Source organism: Arvicanthis niloticus, chromosome 2, assembly GCF_011762505.2.
Source record: "Arvicanthis niloticus isolate mArvNil1 chromosome 2, mArvNil1.pat.X, whole genome shotgun sequence".
Lineage (NCBI taxonomy): Eukaryota > Metazoa > Chordata > Mammalia > Rodentia > Muridae > Arvicanthis > Arvicanthis niloticus.
The window spans coordinates 62,407,697-62,426,591 of NC_047659.1; the positions used below are offsets into that span (position 1 = coordinate 62,407,697).

The following is an 18,895-nucleotide window of genomic DNA, read 5'->3' on the forward strand; positions in this document are numbered from 1 at the left end:
CTCATGCAGAATTAAGCATGAAGGTTTAAATCTTGGGCTAGTATTGTGCAAATAACCACAGATACCTTATGTTCATGAATAGGAAGTCTATATTATGTCCAGAAAGCATGGTTTTACAGCATTCTTCTCAAAACTTCTCTCTCCTACATTCTTTTTACACTTCATCCACAATATTCTTTGAGCCTTGGAAAGGATGATGTTGTATTTAGTGATGAACAGTCCACAGTCACATTGTCTACATTTAGACCTACAATCTGTTTCTGCAATAGCTATCACCACAACCACCACCACCACCATCACCACCACCACCACCAACAACAACAACAATTTCACTGATACAAGCTGTGAGCAGCACTAATCTACAGGAATAAAAATAGTTGCTCAAAATGAAATGTGACATCATATATATGTAGCTAAAACAGCAGTACTATTTTTCTCTTTGGCTTATGACCAAGCCAAGCAGAAGCTGATGACACTATATACAATATTACACACACACACACACACACACACACACACACACACACACACACACACACACACAAACACTTATATATTGGTTATGGATGAAGGCAGAATCTGGTCTCACAATGCAACAGGCTATTGGTTTCCATCAGAATTCATCTGCTTCCAAAAAGAACTAACTTGATTAAACCTGTAAGAATCATGCTCTCTTGTACTACTGGATATATCTTTCTAGACAAATCATTTTTGTACCTCATGTGGTCCACAGACATGTAGAATCCTTAGTGACTTTTCTCACTATTTGCTTAGATGGATACTGCCTCTACTCTGAAAAATACCCAGCAGTATGGAAAGTACCTGTTAACAGACATTCTGGTTTTTCACTCCCAAACAGACCAAGTGTTTGGTATCTTTAGCAACAGCATCCTAAGATGAACATCTGATGGAAATCAATAGCCTGTTCTATTGTGGGGCCCTTTTTTCCTCCATGACTACCACCAGCTCACACACAGGAATTCTACATTTGATACTGGGATTTTCCTTTAATAACCATTGACTTCTCATAGTCATGTCATCTAGCCTTATATGGTACTTCCATTTAAATGCTTTTTTTTTTTTCTTTAAATGAATCTAGTTCCTTTTGATGTTTACTATACTCACAAAGTAGGAAATTTCCATTGATCCCTTTCTACATTTCTTTGTTTTGCTAAACACTAACTCAACCCTTTACTCTTTTCAACTTTCATACCCCATTCCTATCTCAGCCTTCTAAATGTGATATTCCTCTTTACTTCATTCAGATCACTGGTGTTCTGCTATCCCCCTAACTTTAGGCCTCTTTCACCCACCATCTTCTAGTGATGTCTTTTTCAATACCTAGCCTTAACATGTACTCCAATTTAAAAAAATATAAGGATTGGATGAAAAGAGTGGCATATGTTAGAGAACACATACCAATTGTTTATCTAAGCCTAAGTCAGATCACTTAATATACTTTTTCCAATTTCATCCATTTTTCTGTTAGTTTCATAATTTTATTTTTTATTGCAGATGAATAAACAAGTTTCATATATGTACTATAATTTCAATATCTATTAATATATTGTTGGTCACCTAGAGCGGCTCCATAAACTCACCTTTTTAACTAGATGATCAATGAGAACCAATGAGTAAGGTTGTCTGTAGGGGGATACAGAATATTTAGAGCACACTCCAGAGTGGCATATCTGAGATATGAGAAAGTTCTATTTTCAAATTTATTTCAACATTCCACACTGAATGTGGTTGTACATGTTTATATGCCCTGCAACTTTTAATAATATTCCCATTTCCAAGTACCCTCACTAGTTCTGATCATTTGTTTCCTACATACTAGTTGTTCTGCCTAAAGTTACACTTAATCTCAATATGGTTGTCAATTTCTTTTTTATTATGTTTCAGAATGATGAACACATTAAAAAGTAATTATCAGTAACTTGTATGTATTTTGAAAACCTCTTCATAGAAAAGTAATTTTTTCAGTTTCTTTTATGTTCTAGATATTAATACTCTCTCAGATGTTTTTTTAGTCAGAGATGATGGTAAACCTTTATTTCTTAAGCCCCCTTTTTCCCAGAGTACAATAGGCAGTGAGTAACCAAAATAGCTAAGATTATATCATACTGCTTATACTCCATTCAAAATGTCTTCTGTGTGTGAAAATAAAATTTAATCAGTGTAATATATAAATGGTATTTAATAAATTTAAATGTACAATATTTCAAAATCTCTAGCAGAGCTGTATGTAAAAGAATTAGTATATTCTAGTTAGACAATATGAAAGACACACAATTGATATATTTTATTTATTAGCTGTATTTAGCAGGCTTTGGTTCTATTAACTTACATCACAGCCATATGTCCCTTGTTACTTGTTTCTCCTGGCCATGTGTGTGCTCATGGTCTATCACTTCTCAATGACAGCTGCCTCTCATTGTCTCTTTTTTTCTTATCCTTGGTCTCTTCTGAGATTCTTCACTGGATTATCAAGACCCACCTTTCTTTCCATACTACACAATCTCAGGCTGTAATTGTTGATTAACAAATTAAATTGGGGAGCAGCGTTTACAAAACTACACTTGGTGTACATGAGTACCTCCTTACCTGAGGTAACCAGATCTTATGGGAGAGTACATAACATTTGAATAAATAACAGCACAAGATAAAACCCACCAGCTGTGTTGGGAAATGGCTTTAATACCCGTACCAGAAGACAGAGCATGTGGATATTCATGAGGTCAGCATAGTTCACAGAGCAAGTGCCAGATCACCCATGATATAACAGAGAAATTCTTTTTTAAACCCTTATCAAAAAAAAAGAAAATACCTGGGAAATCAGCTGGTAAACTGTATGATGATTGGAAATATACAGAAGATTTAATAAGAAGGTTTCACACTTAATTAGAAATACTCAAAAGTTTAAAGCATTAAAGTATACATCAATTGCTGTTTGCCAGAACTGAATGTTCTTCTTTCTTGTTGGTTCTTCTTGAAGCAGACGAGGTGGAAGAGGGCCCATGGGGGTAAGAGTTGGTTGTACAAAATATTTATAGATGCTGTGTGATAGTAAAACATTTATCTATCTTAAGTCTAAATCACTATGTTTCAGTAGATGACCTGCCTTCTGAGTTCCTTTTAGGAGAGAAACTGTTCAGCACCTCATCCTAAAACAGCAGAGGATTAAGTAAAGTAGCCCTTGTTCTATCTGTCTTCTAGTTGCAGGAAGAAAAAGGAATACTTTGAAAAGTGATTTTAGCATTGATTTATAAGTCTCTCTAAACAGTTTCCGATGAAAGTTCTCTAAGAAAAGTGTGAAAAAGGCTTTCAAATAACAGCGAGAAGGGATTTCTTTTCTTTCTTTTTTTTTTTGTACTCAACACATATTCATCTTTTTGAATACATGATCACATGGTAAAAAGTTCATTACATGTTTATACATAGATTCAAATCATAAATTGAATAAGAACTTTACACAAGAAAAGTTTATATGCAAAACCATGCTAAATATTCATCACCTATCTCAAGCTCAACAGGTACAAGGAGGGTTAAAAAACATAACTTTTGTGAATAAATAATTAGTAAAGTTTTGTATAGATAAACCCAGTCAATATTTTTATCTTCTTTCCTTGCACCTTTAGTAAACCATTAGTTCACTTTTTATGACCTTTAGTTAATGGTTTACAACCTCTTGGCATGAGTACTAGATGCCTGCTTGCTTTCTCAGGAACAGTTACCTCATGACACTTGAAGACAGGCAGAGTTCTCATTGCAGATTTGATTATCAGAGAGAACCTAAAGGCAGTCCTATTATAAAAGAGCTTAATAATTGCTAAAATGATTTTAAGAATTCTTATAGGATTATCATTAAGAATTAAAAGTCAACTATTTGTTTATATGGAATCACTACAATACAGTATACTTTTTGTTCTGGAGAATTCTACTTAAAGAGTGGGCTAATATCCTGGGATTACTATGTATATTTAATAACAGAAAACACATATTAATAGCCGGAATCTTTCCAAAAATGAAATTCTCCTGGGCCTTGACTACAGGAGCAAATAAATGTGTTGTAGATTTCAGTCAAAGTCAGACCCAGCTCAGAGAGATCACCTGCTACTTTTTAACTTCTTAGCTCCTGGCCGTCAGTATTTTAAAAATTTTAGAAAAATCATTGACCACTTTCATTTCTATGTTATATATTAATATGATTATCAATAAAAAGATTAAAAATAGTTTATTATATAAATAATGAAATGGTTCCAATTTAATGATTCATTTCACATTCTACTCTGAGTTGCTGGAACAGAACTCTGCAGTATTATGAGTTGAGGGTAATATTCTTACATTATTCCTGATACATGAAGTAGTAAAATAATTCACAAAATGCTAACAGGAAATTGGTCTATGCTTTTAGGATATATTTAAGTAATGTCAATCTCAACCCCACAAAACCAGTAGTCCCATCTAAGAAACAATATTGAAAACTATTATCAAACGAGCCCCATATAATACTCCAAGCTGCTCAAAAGTCAATGTCAAGGAAACCTTAGCAATTTGCTACTAGTGGATGCTGGTCTGTTAATATTATTGTTCAATATTGTTTCTTTTTATCAAGGAAGAAAACCTGCAAACTTTTACTAGTTAAATACATGTTGGCTGTTATAGTTTACTGGAATAGAAATGATCTAGACTTGCATAAATACTTATTAGACACAATTCAAATAAGAATGTCAAAAAGAAAGCACAGAGATAAATCTACATAAAAATATGGAAAAAATCAAATTTATATGGGTTAACATACATGTTTGTTAGCAAGTACTTATACTAATTAAATAAAATATAATTATCTATGTGTTTTGAAATGTTGTAAGAGAAAAAAATTGTGTATAGTGATGTATAATTTTAATCCCAGTAGCTGCAAAGCAAGAACATTAGGGAAGCCTAGACTAAAGAGCTTCCTCAATATAATGAGATACTTTTTCCAAAGAGGAAAACAATGCTGAGCCTGAGGATGAGAAGAATTGTATTTTTGTGTTTATTAAAGTAGATGATTTCAGTGCAAAATAGCCCATATAGTTCGATGTAAAAAGCATCGTTCATAACCAATATTTCCTATTCAACAGTTTTCAAGCTCAAACTTCAGAAATTTTTTTGATAAAATTATACATATGATCTAAAACATTTTGATGTATAAAATATAATAAAATCTTCCTCAAAACCTAAATATTTTCATTAAAATAACTGTATGACATTTTAATTTAAATACTAAACACATCAATCTATAATAGTATTTATAGTTTACAAGTTATGATACTCAATATGGGAAAGTGATAACACTGTAATGTTTGCTTTAAAAACATTGAAAAATAGATCTATTTGCTTTCAGAATTAAAACCAGCACACTAAAATAAATACCTAATTATTCAGGGAATACATTTCATGATGACAAAGATGAGCACAATAGTTTCTTAACTGCATCCTTCACATCCTTGTTCCTGAGACTGTATATAAGTGGGTTCAGCATGGGGATGATGACTGTGTAGAAGACTGAAGCCACCTTGACCAGAAGCCAAGAACTTTTGGTGGTGGGAACACAGTAAAGACAGATGAGAATGCTATGGAAAATAGTGATGGTTGTGAGATGGGAGGCACAGGTGGAGAAGACTTTGTAACGCCCTCCAGTGGTAGGCATTTTCATGACAGTGATGACAATGAAAACATAAGAGGTGAGAATGATCATCAGAGTGCTTAGCTCATTGAAAGTAGCAAAGATGAAAAGAACATTCTGACTAATGTAGGGGTCAGAACAGGATACAGCCACAATGGCATCATGCTCACACACAAAGTTATTTATGAACTTGGTCCCACAAAAGACCAAAGTCAACACAACATGTATGAATACAAAAGAACAGATTATACCCCAGGAATATGATGCAGCTACCAGGGACCAGCAGAGCTTCTGAGACATAGCTACTGTGTAGAGCAGAGGGTTACATACTGCCACAAATCTGTCATAGGCCATCACTGCCAACATGAAGATTTCTGTCACCACAAATATGCATACAAAGAAGAATTGCATGATACAGCCTGTGAAGGAAATCCTTCTGTCTTCCACAATCAAGTTTTCTAAGAGCTTTGGTGTGACAACAGTGGAGTAACAGAAATCCACAAAGGAGAGATGACTAAGGAAAAAGTACATGGGAGTGTGGAGCTTAGGGCTGAGTCTGATGATGGCAATCATGCCCAGGTTCCCCAGCACAGTGACTGTGTATGTGGTCAGGAACAGGAAGAACAAGGGCACCTGGAGGTGTGGATATTCTGAGAAGCCCACAAGGATGAAGGTCACTGAAGAAGTCTCGTTTTCACAGATACTATGGAAAATAGAGGAAAGGGTGAGCTATCAATTAGAGAAATATTATTTGCAAGAGAGAATGGTGACAAAAGACAAAAACTTACTGAGCAGTTTGTTGGGTCTTAAGGAATATTGCTTAAAAATAATAGGTTGTGTATTGTTTCAAATATATATATATATATATATATATATATATATATATATATATATATATATATGACACAAATCTTCAACTTAAAATATTGAAGGGATAATTGTATAAAAAGAAGTCCAAATTTACCAAGTAAGATTTTAATTAGAAAATGCTTCTACTTTCATAGACAGAAGTCTTATGAAAATGACCCCTTTAATCAATCACTAGCATGAATTTGATGCATTTTGCAGTTCAAGTAACATAAGCCCAAAACATATTATAAAACTAGTCCATGGCAATATTAATTTTTTAGTTATAATAAACTGTTTTGAATATTAAAGGTTTATTCTTGGAGTTTTCTTATGTTATTTATTATAATGTTATTAGAAATATATGGCTGTCTTATGTTTTGGGGAAATGTTCAAAATGTAAAAGTTAAAAGAAAATTTATCACTCAATAATATGTGCTTAGACTATGGGCAACACAGTCAACTAGACATAGTTTACAAAAAGTCAACTAGAACACAAACACACACACACACACACACACACACAAAACATTTTAAGTTTTAAATGAAGTTTAAAGCATTGCCAAAATTTACTGTCAAAATGGAGGCTTCCTAAAATTAATGCCTAAAACTCCAAACGTTATTATTATTTCTTCAATAGTAAAAAGATTTTTTTTAAAAAACTGTGAAAGAAAAGCTGAACTGGAGTAACACCTCAGTGTTCAAGGAGCTTTCTGCTCTTACAGAGGAACCTGTTCATTTCTCAGCACCCATGCCCAGATTCTCAAATCTCCTCAGAACTTAGCTCCAGGGACACCCTCTCCTGTCATGCATAGTCTCTCTCACTCACCTAAAATGCATATTAATAAAAACACAAATATACATGTTGTGAAATAACAATATATAATATCTTAAAAATGAAATAAGTCAGAAGGCAAATTTGTAATGAACCTTAAGTTGTATAGTATGTTATACAGGAGACAACAGCTTAAGTGGTAAAGATTTTATGATAATGAAGCTTCCTGAAAATTATACACAGATGTTCACACTTAGAAATATATTTTTTAAAAAATGTCTCCCTGAACTATGCTTCCAGGTATTATTTAGAAACTAAATCGATGAAGATAACTTCCTCTTCTCCTATATATTTCCATCATACTTTCAGATAACACAACAGCTTCCTACTCAAATGAAGAGCAGAAAACCACAAGCAATGCCTGGCAGTCCTCTGCAATGCTCATCATGTTTCAACACAATTACTACATTCTTGCCACATTTCCAAGGCAGATCACTACCACTTGAAATGCTCTATCAAATGCTTTTCTTCTCCTTAAACATAGAAGTCTTTGCAATGAATAAAACTGTTTTAAAAAGTCATGGCTCCTCATGGTGAGAATAATGGACTAAGTATAATCCCCGAATATGTTATTCAAAGCAGATTCTGGAAAGATCTGGATTGGTATGGAAGAAAGAAATGACCCCAAAACAAGTAGAAAGGAAGGAAAATGTTATTTTCAGGGTATGGAATAACTGTGGCAAACATAGTTACATGTATTTGTGCTCACGCCACACAAAGAGAAGCTGGCAATACTCACAGATCAAATAAGGGTTCATAGAAATCAATTTCTTGCATAATCCAGCAACTGTTGGATTCTATGGCAAATGAAATAATTATAAGGTAAATTTTTTCTGAATTTAAAATGTGGAACCTGTAATATGATGTATGGGAGGTGCAAAGTTTTAGTAAATATCTCTGCTAATCAAGCCTACAGCAATTTGTACACAAATGTACACACTTAGGAAAAACATAGGAAAAAAAATTTCTCCTGAACTATGCTATAGATGCCACAGGATATTTTCTAGACACTCAATGAGAATAGCATCATTTTTTAGATTCTCCTACACATATTCATTTTCCTTTCACAGGGTCACAATAGCCTCCAACCCAGAGAAACAATATTGGAAAAAACACAGCAATTCTTGAAGAATCCACTGTAACAGATATCAGGTCTCAATGCCAGCCCTACAGTCTTGCCTCATTTCACAAGCACATCAATACTAGGTAAATTATTCTACCAAATGTTGCATTCCTCCTTAAGAATAGACCTCATTGCAGTGAACAATAGTGAATTAAGAAGCTTATGGCTCCTCAAGACACTCAGAATAATGGACTGATGGATGTTGATCCTTGAACATGATAGCATGTCTTGGAGAATCAGGAAACACTATAGAAGAAGGAAGAGAAAAACTGTAAGAAACAGTGTAAGTCAGGGTGAAAATACTATTTTCTGGGCACAGACAGATATGGCAAGTATAGCTAAAGTTGTTTGTACTGGTTCTGCTAAAATTGAAGTTGTCAGTACTCATGGATCAGTAAAGGTTCATACAGTTCTAGTCCTTGCAGAATTATAAATGATTGTTGGATTGTGGGTTAAAGGTAATCACCTGCTTCAGTTTGATACAAAACAATTAGTCCATCAGTGTCCAGTACATAGTTCCAAAATTAGATATACAGATTATTATAAAATAAAATAAAAATTCTAGAATGTGGAAACATAAATTTGTCTAAAGGGTGATGGAGATGAGATTGAGATCAGAAAGAATAGATGGAGAGAGTAAACAAAGGCTGTACATGTATGATATTGTCAAAGAACAATCTTAACCTGTAAAAATATTTTATGTGATATTTTGAGGGTAATGTACATAAGCAGGCTCTCCTGCCAATTATGCCTTTAAGAATGGAGTTGGATGGGCAATGGGAATAACATCTGAAAGTTAAATAAATAAAATATCCAATAAAAGAAAAAGAAAAAAGAAGTAATTCCATTTTTTGTCTTGTGGAATGAAATATGAAGTCTATATTGTTCTGATTTTTGAAACCACCAGACTCTATGCATTCACTCTCAATAAAGCTGCTGCATTCTTTTTAAACCCTGGAATATTTGACACCCTGTCAAAACTAACATATTTAACTTAAGAAAAGGCATTATTTTTCTCCTGTTTTTCAATATCCTCATGCATTATTGAATCATTCTCTGTGATAGATATTACACAGTCCATATGTCTGCTCTATACATAATAAGCCAAAATGTTTGCCATTTCTCTACTACCACAACATGTTGTTTTTGCTATTTTAGGTTTCTGATACCAGCTTGTATGTAGCCAATACTGGCCTTCAAATAACTATGTAGCCACCATTGCCACAAGTTTAGAACTCAATCAAGAATGAATTTTTAATCTGATATTCTAGTCTCAACTTTTTAAATGCTGACATTATATGTCTATGACACCATATTATACTTCAAATTCTAGTTTTATTTAAAACCTTGTGGTTCTCACATTCAGAGAGTTATAATACCTTAGAGTTTACTCTTAATCCAATATGTTTCTTTCCTTGATAGATACACAGGAAACATCAATTCTTCATTGAAGAAGAAAGCTGGATTTAAGCTTTTACAGGACCCACAAATTAGGCTTTCCATTGTAAAGAACACTATGGCCTCATTTTCTCATGCAAATGAAATATAGAACTGAGTCAACTCACCTAAATGCAGAGGGTTCTGAATGATGCATTTACTCAAGAATTCTTTGTTAAGATTAATGAGGTACCAAAAATCTTCTTGCTTACTAGTTAAACAATAAAGGTAGCCCAGGAAGAATCTTCATCTGCAGTATTTTTGTGTGTGTTTTAAGTGAAGTTTAGCCACTCTCTAAGACAAACACAAAATATTAGCCAGAATATCATATTTAAAAATTAAACACTGGTTCTAAATTTGGCACAAATATATGTCCTCAAGGCATTGGGAACCAGAAGATTAGAGCTTTTCACTGTATAATTACCTAGGAGAATAAAATTTGAACAATTAGAGGTAACACAGTCCTTTTTGATTGTATGTTACATATCTAAAGCCCTGGGGCATTTAAATAATCAACCATATTCTGTAATCATAATGATTAATGGTAAAGTATATATGCAGTATGCAGTATATATACATGAATATATGTAATTTATACATATATGAGTGTGTACAAATAATGTAATTAATATATATAATATGTATATATAATTATATATACTTTTATAATAATATTAAGTAATGTAATTATATATAATATGTATATATAGTTATATATACTTTTATAATTAATAAAATATATTATATATATTTAAATATTATATTTATATATAAAATATTATATTATATATTTATATAAATATAAAATAAATATATATTATAATTAATAAAATATATATTATGTAATTATAATTTTATATATAATTGATATACTTTAATATGTATACTTTAATAGATATGAGTAAAGATTTATACAAAGAAAATAGTTCATAAAAGTAGTTCAGGAAAAAATTGTTTATATATATAAATATATAAAAATATACATACATGTATATATAATATATATATTAAAAATACCCATTCATTCAAGAACAATGTACAGATTTTATGTATTTCCCACCAAAATCAGAACACATTTTTTGCAAACCTTATAGATACTATTCTATTCCCTATGAAAAACAACAACAAAAACAACAAAAGAGAAAATAAAATAGTACACACAAAAAACAATATCAAGACTGTTAAAACAATCCTAAACAATCAAAGAGATGCTGAAGGCATCTTCATCCCTGAATATATATATTTCAATATACATAATTACATTTTTCTCTCCTGTACACATGTGTTTAACTATCTCTAAAATTATCTTATTGCATTTCCTGCAAATTTGTAAATAGGACTCATCAAATGTCAAATTCTGTAAAAACATAATCCATTGCATTTGTAAAGTTTTAACTTTTTATTTGTATGTGTGTTTTGCCTGAATATATGCATGTGCACCCTAAATATGCCTGGTAGCCAAGGATATCTATGTATTCTGTAGAACTGGAGTGACATGTAACTGTGAGTACTAGGTAGAAACTGTGACTTGAACATGGGCCCTCAGCATAAAAACTAGTGCTTTTAAACTACTTAGCCATATCTCCAACCATCCACCCACTATTTTATGTGTGCACATGTCTGAGGGGTAATGAACGTACAGAGGAGGGTGCCCTCACTGCCCAACAGAATCTTATACTGGAGTTGTAGAAATAAACAGACAGTATTGGATTATTGGAAGAGCAGGATGTGTATTCAAACACAGAGTAATCTATCTTGCGCTATCATCTCATTATTAAATCTGACTATAAAATAATATCATGCAGATTTTATTACTGTATCTCTGTAGTACAACTTTAAATCAGGGGTGGTGATGGCTCCAAAATTTCTTTCACTGTTCATGATTGTTTTAGCTGTCCTGATACTGTTGTGTTGTTTTGTTTTCTTTTTGTTATTTTTTTTTGTATTTGTATCCTTATAAGGTCTATAAAAACTTATGTTGAAAAATGATGGACTGGGTATTATTATTGTACCTCACTGGTACAATTAGGAATAAGTATGCTCTAATTGTATTTTGAGAGAAAAGTTTTACTTTAACAGGAAGAGTGATATGTAGGAGGAGCTAAGTGGGAAGGAGTACTGAGAGGAAGAGATGGAGTAAGGAGAGAAGATGAAGGAGAGGAGAAGCTAGGTGATGAGAGAGAGAAAGAGACAGGGGGCATGGAGGCAGATGTTCACATGTCTCCACCAGTCAAAGATAGTTTTTTATATCTGGGTTGGGTATTGGGTTACGCTTCTGATTGAGCATTACCAAACTTATAAATTCTTTGACTAACATTTAAAAAATTTGTATAAAAGCAAAAAGGAAAGGGGGGGCATGGGACAGGGGTTTTCTAGGGAGGGGAAAGGGGGAAAAGGGATGGCATCTGAAATGTAAATAAAATATAAAATAAAATTTAAAAAAACTTATGTTGATATTTTGATGGGAAATACATCAATTGTGTAAATTGTTTTGATTGAATGGACATTTTTACTATGTTTAACACACTGATGAGTATGGGACATCTTTCCATTTTCTGTTATCTACTTCACTTTCTTATTTCAAAACATAATGTTTTATTTATATAAGTCTTTCAACTCCTTGTTTAGATATACCATAACATATATTAATTTAGGCTACTGAACAAAGGTATCATTTGACTTCTTTCTCAATCCATTATACATTTGTATATAAGTTTGGTGGCTTAGGGCTTTCCATCACTGTAAAGAGACACCTATTACAAAGTAACTCTTATTAATAACAATATTTACCTGCAGATGGCTAATAGTTTCTGAAGTTCAGTCCATTATCCACAAGCATCCTGGCAGAAAGCATGGCAGTATCTAGACAAGCATGGTGCTAGAGAAGCTGAGAGATCTACAACTTAAACCAAAGACTAACAGGAGAAGACTGGCTCCCAGGCAGCTAAGAGGAGCATCTCTCAAAGCCTCCCCCCCCCACTCCCACAGTAATATATTACTTCCAACATGGCCACACCTGTTAATAGTGCCACTCCCTAAGCCAAGACTATTTCAAACACCATTGATGATGACTGATCATGCATTTGCAGTTTTGTTATTTTCTTCTTAATAAAAAAACCATTTTTTTTGTTCTTCCCAATGTTTCACTACCACAAGTATTTAAGGAAAAAACTGACAATAATATTCACAAATGAGGAAAGGTATTATAAAAATAATGCATGATTTATCAGGTGCTGTTTTTTATCTAAAAGCATATAGAAAATTTCTAATTGTCATTGTTTTTTTTAAAACATACTGTTTTAAAGCTGTAAAACACATTCTTTTAAAGTAGGACCTGTGTCTTTATTTAGGATGTTGGTGATAGTTGAAAGGATTGTGCAAGGAGGTAAGAAGGGGATGCCAAATTATGTTGACAATAAGAAGGAATCAGTAAAATTAAAAATTCAACAAGAGAAAGTAATTAGCTGTTAATATAATCAAAATATATTATGTTCATGCACAAAATAATGAAAACAGCCCATAACTATATGTAATATATGCTAATAAAAGGTTAAATATAAATTAGTTAATTTAAAACTCACATAAGAAGATAGATATTTCTAGTATTACACAGGTAAAATATATGCATCATCACTCCTATATTACATTGTAATATCAAGATCTTATTTTATATGTTCAAACACCAATTAATATATTTTGTTGAAACATTACAAATACAATTTTCTTTAGTTCTTCAAAAATTTTATTTCTATCTACATATTCACTTTCTAAGCCTTCACTCTCTAATCAGTTGTAGATACCACAGAATTCTAATTTGCTTTTGAAAGTCTTATAAAACACCAAAAATAAAAACAAGTTGTTCTTTGTCACCTTATTTGCTCTCTTGAACATTCTGTCACTCCTTCCAAGAAGGACCCAGGCATCTACACTTGGTCTTCCTTCTTCATGAGCTTCATGTGGTCAGTTAGTTGAATCTTGGCTATTTCAAGGCTTTGGGCTAACATTCGCTTATCAGTGAGTAAATACCATGTGTGTTCTTTTGTGATTGGGTTAACTCATTCAGGATGATATTTTCTAGTTCCATCTATTTACCTAAGAATTTCTTGAATTCATTATTTTTAATAACTGAGTAGTACTCCATTATGTAAATGTACCACATTTTTTGTATCCTTTCCTCTGTTGAAGGACATCTGGGTTCTTTCCAGTCTCTGGCTATTACAAATAACGTTGCTATGAACAGACAGAAAGTCAAGGAGGGACCATCTGGAGACCACTTTACCTTGATATCGGTCCCATGTGCAATCACCAAAGATAGACGCCAATATGGCTGGCAGGAAGTGAATACTGACAGGAGCCTGATGCAGCTGTCTCCTCGAAGGTCTGCCAGAGTCTGACATATCCAGAGGCAGATGCTCGAAGCTACCCATTGATCTGATCAAGGGTTCCCAATGAAGAATTTAGAGGACTGAAGGAGCTGAAAGGGTTGGTGGCTTCAAGAAAACAGCAACAGTGCCAGCCAACCAGAGCTCCCCAGGGTCTAAACCACCAGCCCAGGAGTACAAAGGGAGGCACCCATGACTTCAGCTGTATACTTAGGGGAGGATGGCCTTGTCGAGCAAGGGTGGGAGAGGAGATCCCTGGTCCCATAAAGGCTGAACATCTAGCAGGGAGGAATTTGAGGGGGGGAGGGGGAGTGGAGGGTAGGTGAGGGCACATCCTTGTGGAGGCAGGAGGGGGGATGAGATAGGGGTTTCCTGGGTGGTGAGGGGAATGGGGTGAGGGGATAAAATCTGAAATGTATTTTAAAGAAATAAAAAAATGAAAAAACTAAAAAAAATTAAAAAATTAAAAAAAAAACAAGTTGCACACTTAAGGGATCTATTTAGCTTACTTCTAGTTTACACTCCATTAATAAAGGAAGTCAAAGGACAAACTTAAGCAGGAACCTGGAGGCAAGGAATGAAGCAGGCCAAAGAGAAATGCTGCTTACTGGCATTCTTAGCCTGCTCTCTTATACAAATCAATAGCCAGATATACCTTCACCCACAGAGGGTTGAGGATCTTTTCACATCAATCAGTTATGGGTAGAGCTCATGATACATTCCCTCATGCAGAATTAAGACATGAAGGTTTAAATCTTGGGCTAGTATTGTGCAAATAACCACAGATACCTTATGTTCATGAATGGAAAGTCTATATTATGTCCAGAAAGCATGGTTTTACAACATTCTTCTCAAAACTTCTCTCTCCTACATTCTTTTTACACTTCATCCACAATATTCTTTGAGCCTTGGAAAGGATGAGGTTCTATTTAGTAATGAACAGTCCACAGTCACATTGTCTACATTTAGACCTACAATCTGTTTCTGCAATAGCTATCACCACAACCATTACCACCACCACCATCACCACCACCACCACCGCCACCAACAACAACAACAATTTCACTGATACAAGCTGTGAGCAGCACTAATCTACAGGAATAAAAATAGTTGCTTAAAATGGAATGTGACATCATATATATGTTGCTAAAACAGCAGTACTATTTTTCTCTTTGGCTTATGACCAAACCAAGCAGAGGCTGATGACACTATATACAATATTAAACACACACACACACACACTCAAACACGTACATTGGTTATGGATGAAGACAGAATCTGGTCTCACAATGCAACAGGCTATTGGTTTCCATCAGAAGTCATCTGCTTCCAAAAAGAACTAACTTGATTAAACCTGTAAGAGCCATGCTCTCTTGTACTACTGGATATGTCTTTCTAGACAAATCATTTTTGTACCTCATATGGTCCACAGACATGTAGAATCCCTAGTGAATTTTCTCACTATCTGCATAGATGGATCCTGCCTCTACTCTGAAAAATAGCCAGCAGTATAGAAAGTACCTGTTAACAGACATTCTGGGCTTTTCACTGCCAAACAGACCAAGTGTTTGGCATCTTTAGCAACAGCATCCTAAGATGAACATCTGAAGGAAACCTATAGCCTGTTCTATTGTGGGCTCCTTTTTTTCCTCCATGACTACCACCAGCTCACACACAGGAATTCTACATTTGATACTGGGTTTTTCATTTAATAACCATTGACTTCTCATAGTCATGTCATCTAGACTTATATGGTACCTCCATTTAAATGCTTTTTTAAAAAATGAATCTAGGTTCTTTTGATGTTTACTATACTCACAAAGTAGGAAGTTTCCATTGATCCCTTTCTACATTTCTTTGTTTTGCTAAACACTAACTCAACCCTTTACTCTTTCCTACTCCCATAGCCCATTCCTATCTCAGCCTTCTAAATGTGGTATTCCTCTCTGCCTCATTCAGATCACTAATGTTCTGCTATCCCCCTACCACTTGGCCTCTTTCATCCATCATCTTCTAGTGATCTTTTATGTCATTTTTATATTTTTTTCTTTTTTACTGGATATTATATTTACATTTCAAATTTTATCTCCTTATCCCATTCCCCCACCACCCAGGAACCCCTCATCCCATCCCCCCTCCTCCTGCTTTTATGTTGGTGTGCCCCCACCTACCCCCACTCCCACCTCCCCACCCTCCAATTACACCCCCCCCACTCAGTGTTCAGCCTTCATGGGACCTCTCCCACCTATGCCCAACAAGGCCATCCTCCCCTACATATACAGCTGGAGTTTGGGTCCCTCCCTATGTGCTCCTAGGCTGGTGGTTTAAACCCTGGGGAGCTCTGGTTGGTTGGTATTGTTGCTCTCCTCATGGGGCCACCAAGGCTTTCTGCTCCTTTAGTCTTCTCTCTAACTTCTCCATTGGGAACCCTTGATCTGATTAATGGTTAGCTGTGAGTATCTGCCTCTGGGTATTTCAGACTCTGGGGGGGCCTCTAAGGAGACAGCCTCATCAGGATGCTGTCAGCATGCACTTTCTGTCATCCATATCAGCATCTATCTTTGATAACTGTACATGGGATGAATACCCAGTTGGTTTGTTCTCCAGACAACCCCTCCTTCAGTTTCTGTCCCACACTTTGTCTCCATATTTGCTCCTTTGGGTATTTTGTTATTCCTTCTAAGTAAGACCTAGGCATCCACACTGATTTTTCCTTCTTCATGAGCTTCAGGTGGTCTGTTAGTTGAATCTTGGCTCTGTTTCGAGCTTTTGTGCTAATATCCGCTTATCAGTGAGTAAATACCATGTGTGTTCTTTTGTGGTTGGTTACCTCACTCAAGATGATATTTTCTAGTTCCATCCATTTACCTTAAGAATTTCTCGAATTCATTATTTTAATAGATGAGTAAATGTACAAGCTTTTTATATGTACATTTTATGTGTACATTTACATAGTCCCATTGTGTAAATGTAGCACATTTTTTGTATCCATTCCTCTGTTGAAGGACATCTGGATTCTTTCAAGCTTCTGGCTATTATTAATAAAGGTGCTATGAACATAGTGGCACATATATCCTTGAGATATATTGGAGCATCTTCTGGGTATATGCCTAGGAGTGGTATAGCCGGGTCCTCAGGTAGTACTGTGTCCAATTTTCTGAGGAACTGCCAGACTGATTTCCAGAGTTGTTGTACCAGCTTGCAACCCCACCAACAATGGAGGAGTGTTCCTCTTTCTCCACATCCTCGACAACATCTACCATCACTTGAATTTTTTATCTTAGCCATTCTGACTGGTGTGAGGTGGTATCTCAGGGTTGTTTTGATTTGCATTCCCCTGATGACTAAGGATGTTGAGATGAGATTCTCTCTTCTATCTCTTGTATTCTGTTGGTAATGCTTGCATCTATGACCCCTGGTCTTTTTTTTAGGTTTTCTATCTCCATGGCAGTCTCCTTTTGAGATTTCTTTATTGTTTTTACTTTCATTTTTAAATCCTGGATGCTTTTGTTTAATTCCTTCACCTGTTTGGTTGTGTTTTCTTGCAGTTCTTTAAGGGATTTTTGTGTTTCCTCTTTAAGGGCTTCTACCTGTTTACTTGTGTTCTCCTTAAATTATGAGAGTGTTATTTATGACCTTCTTAAAATCCTCTAACATCATCATGAGAAGTAATTTTAATTCTGTGTGATGTTGTGTTAAGGGCTTGCTGTGGTGGGAGAACTGAGTTCTGGTGATGGCAAGTAACTTTGGTTTCTGTTGTTTACATTCTTGCACTTGCCTTTCACCATTTGGTTAACTCTAGTGCCACCTACACTCACTGGTTCTGAGTGAAGACTATCTTTCCAGTTATCTTGCTTATGTCAGAACTCTTCAAGGTCCACATGTCTCTGTGATCCTGTGATCCTGAGCTCCAGCTCCTCTGAGTGCAGTGGCTTCTCTAGGATGTCTCAGGATATGATGTCTGCTTCTCTGGGTTCCATGGCTCCACTAGAATGTCTCTGGGTATGGTATCTCCTGCTCTGAGGTCGGTGGCCTCTCTAGGACGTCTCGGGATATGGTTTCCACACAGGACCAGATCAGCTGGGTGTTTGCCACTCTGAGGTCAGTGGCCTCTCTGGGATGTTTCAGGATACAGTTTTCTACAAGAGAGCAGATCATCTAAGTGTTTGCTCCAGCCACCAGGATCCAGAGAGGAGTAGAAAGGGAGTGGTATTCCTCAGCAGTGGTGTTTGGGTTCCTGGGGGGTATGGGGGGAGTCCTGTGAGCTTCCTGCTCCCAGTTGTGGCTCTGGGGTGTAGGGCAGCATGCGACTGGCCTTACCTACCTCTCTGAGGTCCATAACCTCTCTGGGATGTCTCAGGATATGGTTTCTACACTGGAGCAGATCAGCTAGGTGTCTGCTCCAGACACAAGGATCCAGTGAGGGCTAGTGATCTTTTTTTTAATTCCTAGCCTTAACATGCACTCCATTAAAAAAATATATATATATAAGCATTGGATGAAAGCATTGGTATATGTTAAAGAACACAAACCAACTATTTATCTAGGCCTAAGTCAGATCACTTAATATACTTTTTCCAACTTCATCCATTTTTCTCTTA

General features: G+C 35.1%; 1 protein-coding gene across 1 annotated transcript; it reads right to left on the reverse strand.

The window, feature by feature from the left end:
- Positions 1-5,015: 5,015 nt before the first annotated feature.
- On the reverse strand, positions 5,016-10,195 carry LOC117703176 (olfactory receptor 5D13-like). The gene is made up of 2 exons (XM_076929042.1): positions 10,041-10,195; positions 5,016-6,374 (listed from the first exon to the last, which is right to left on the reverse strand). The coding sequence occupies exons 1-2, from the start codon at positions 10,067-10,069 to the stop codon at positions 5,441-5,443; spliced, it is 963 nt and encodes a 320-aa protein (XP_076785157.1). The 5' UTR covers positions 10,070-10,195; the 3' UTR covers positions 5,016-5,440.
- Positions 10,196-18,895: the final 8,700 nt, after the last annotated feature.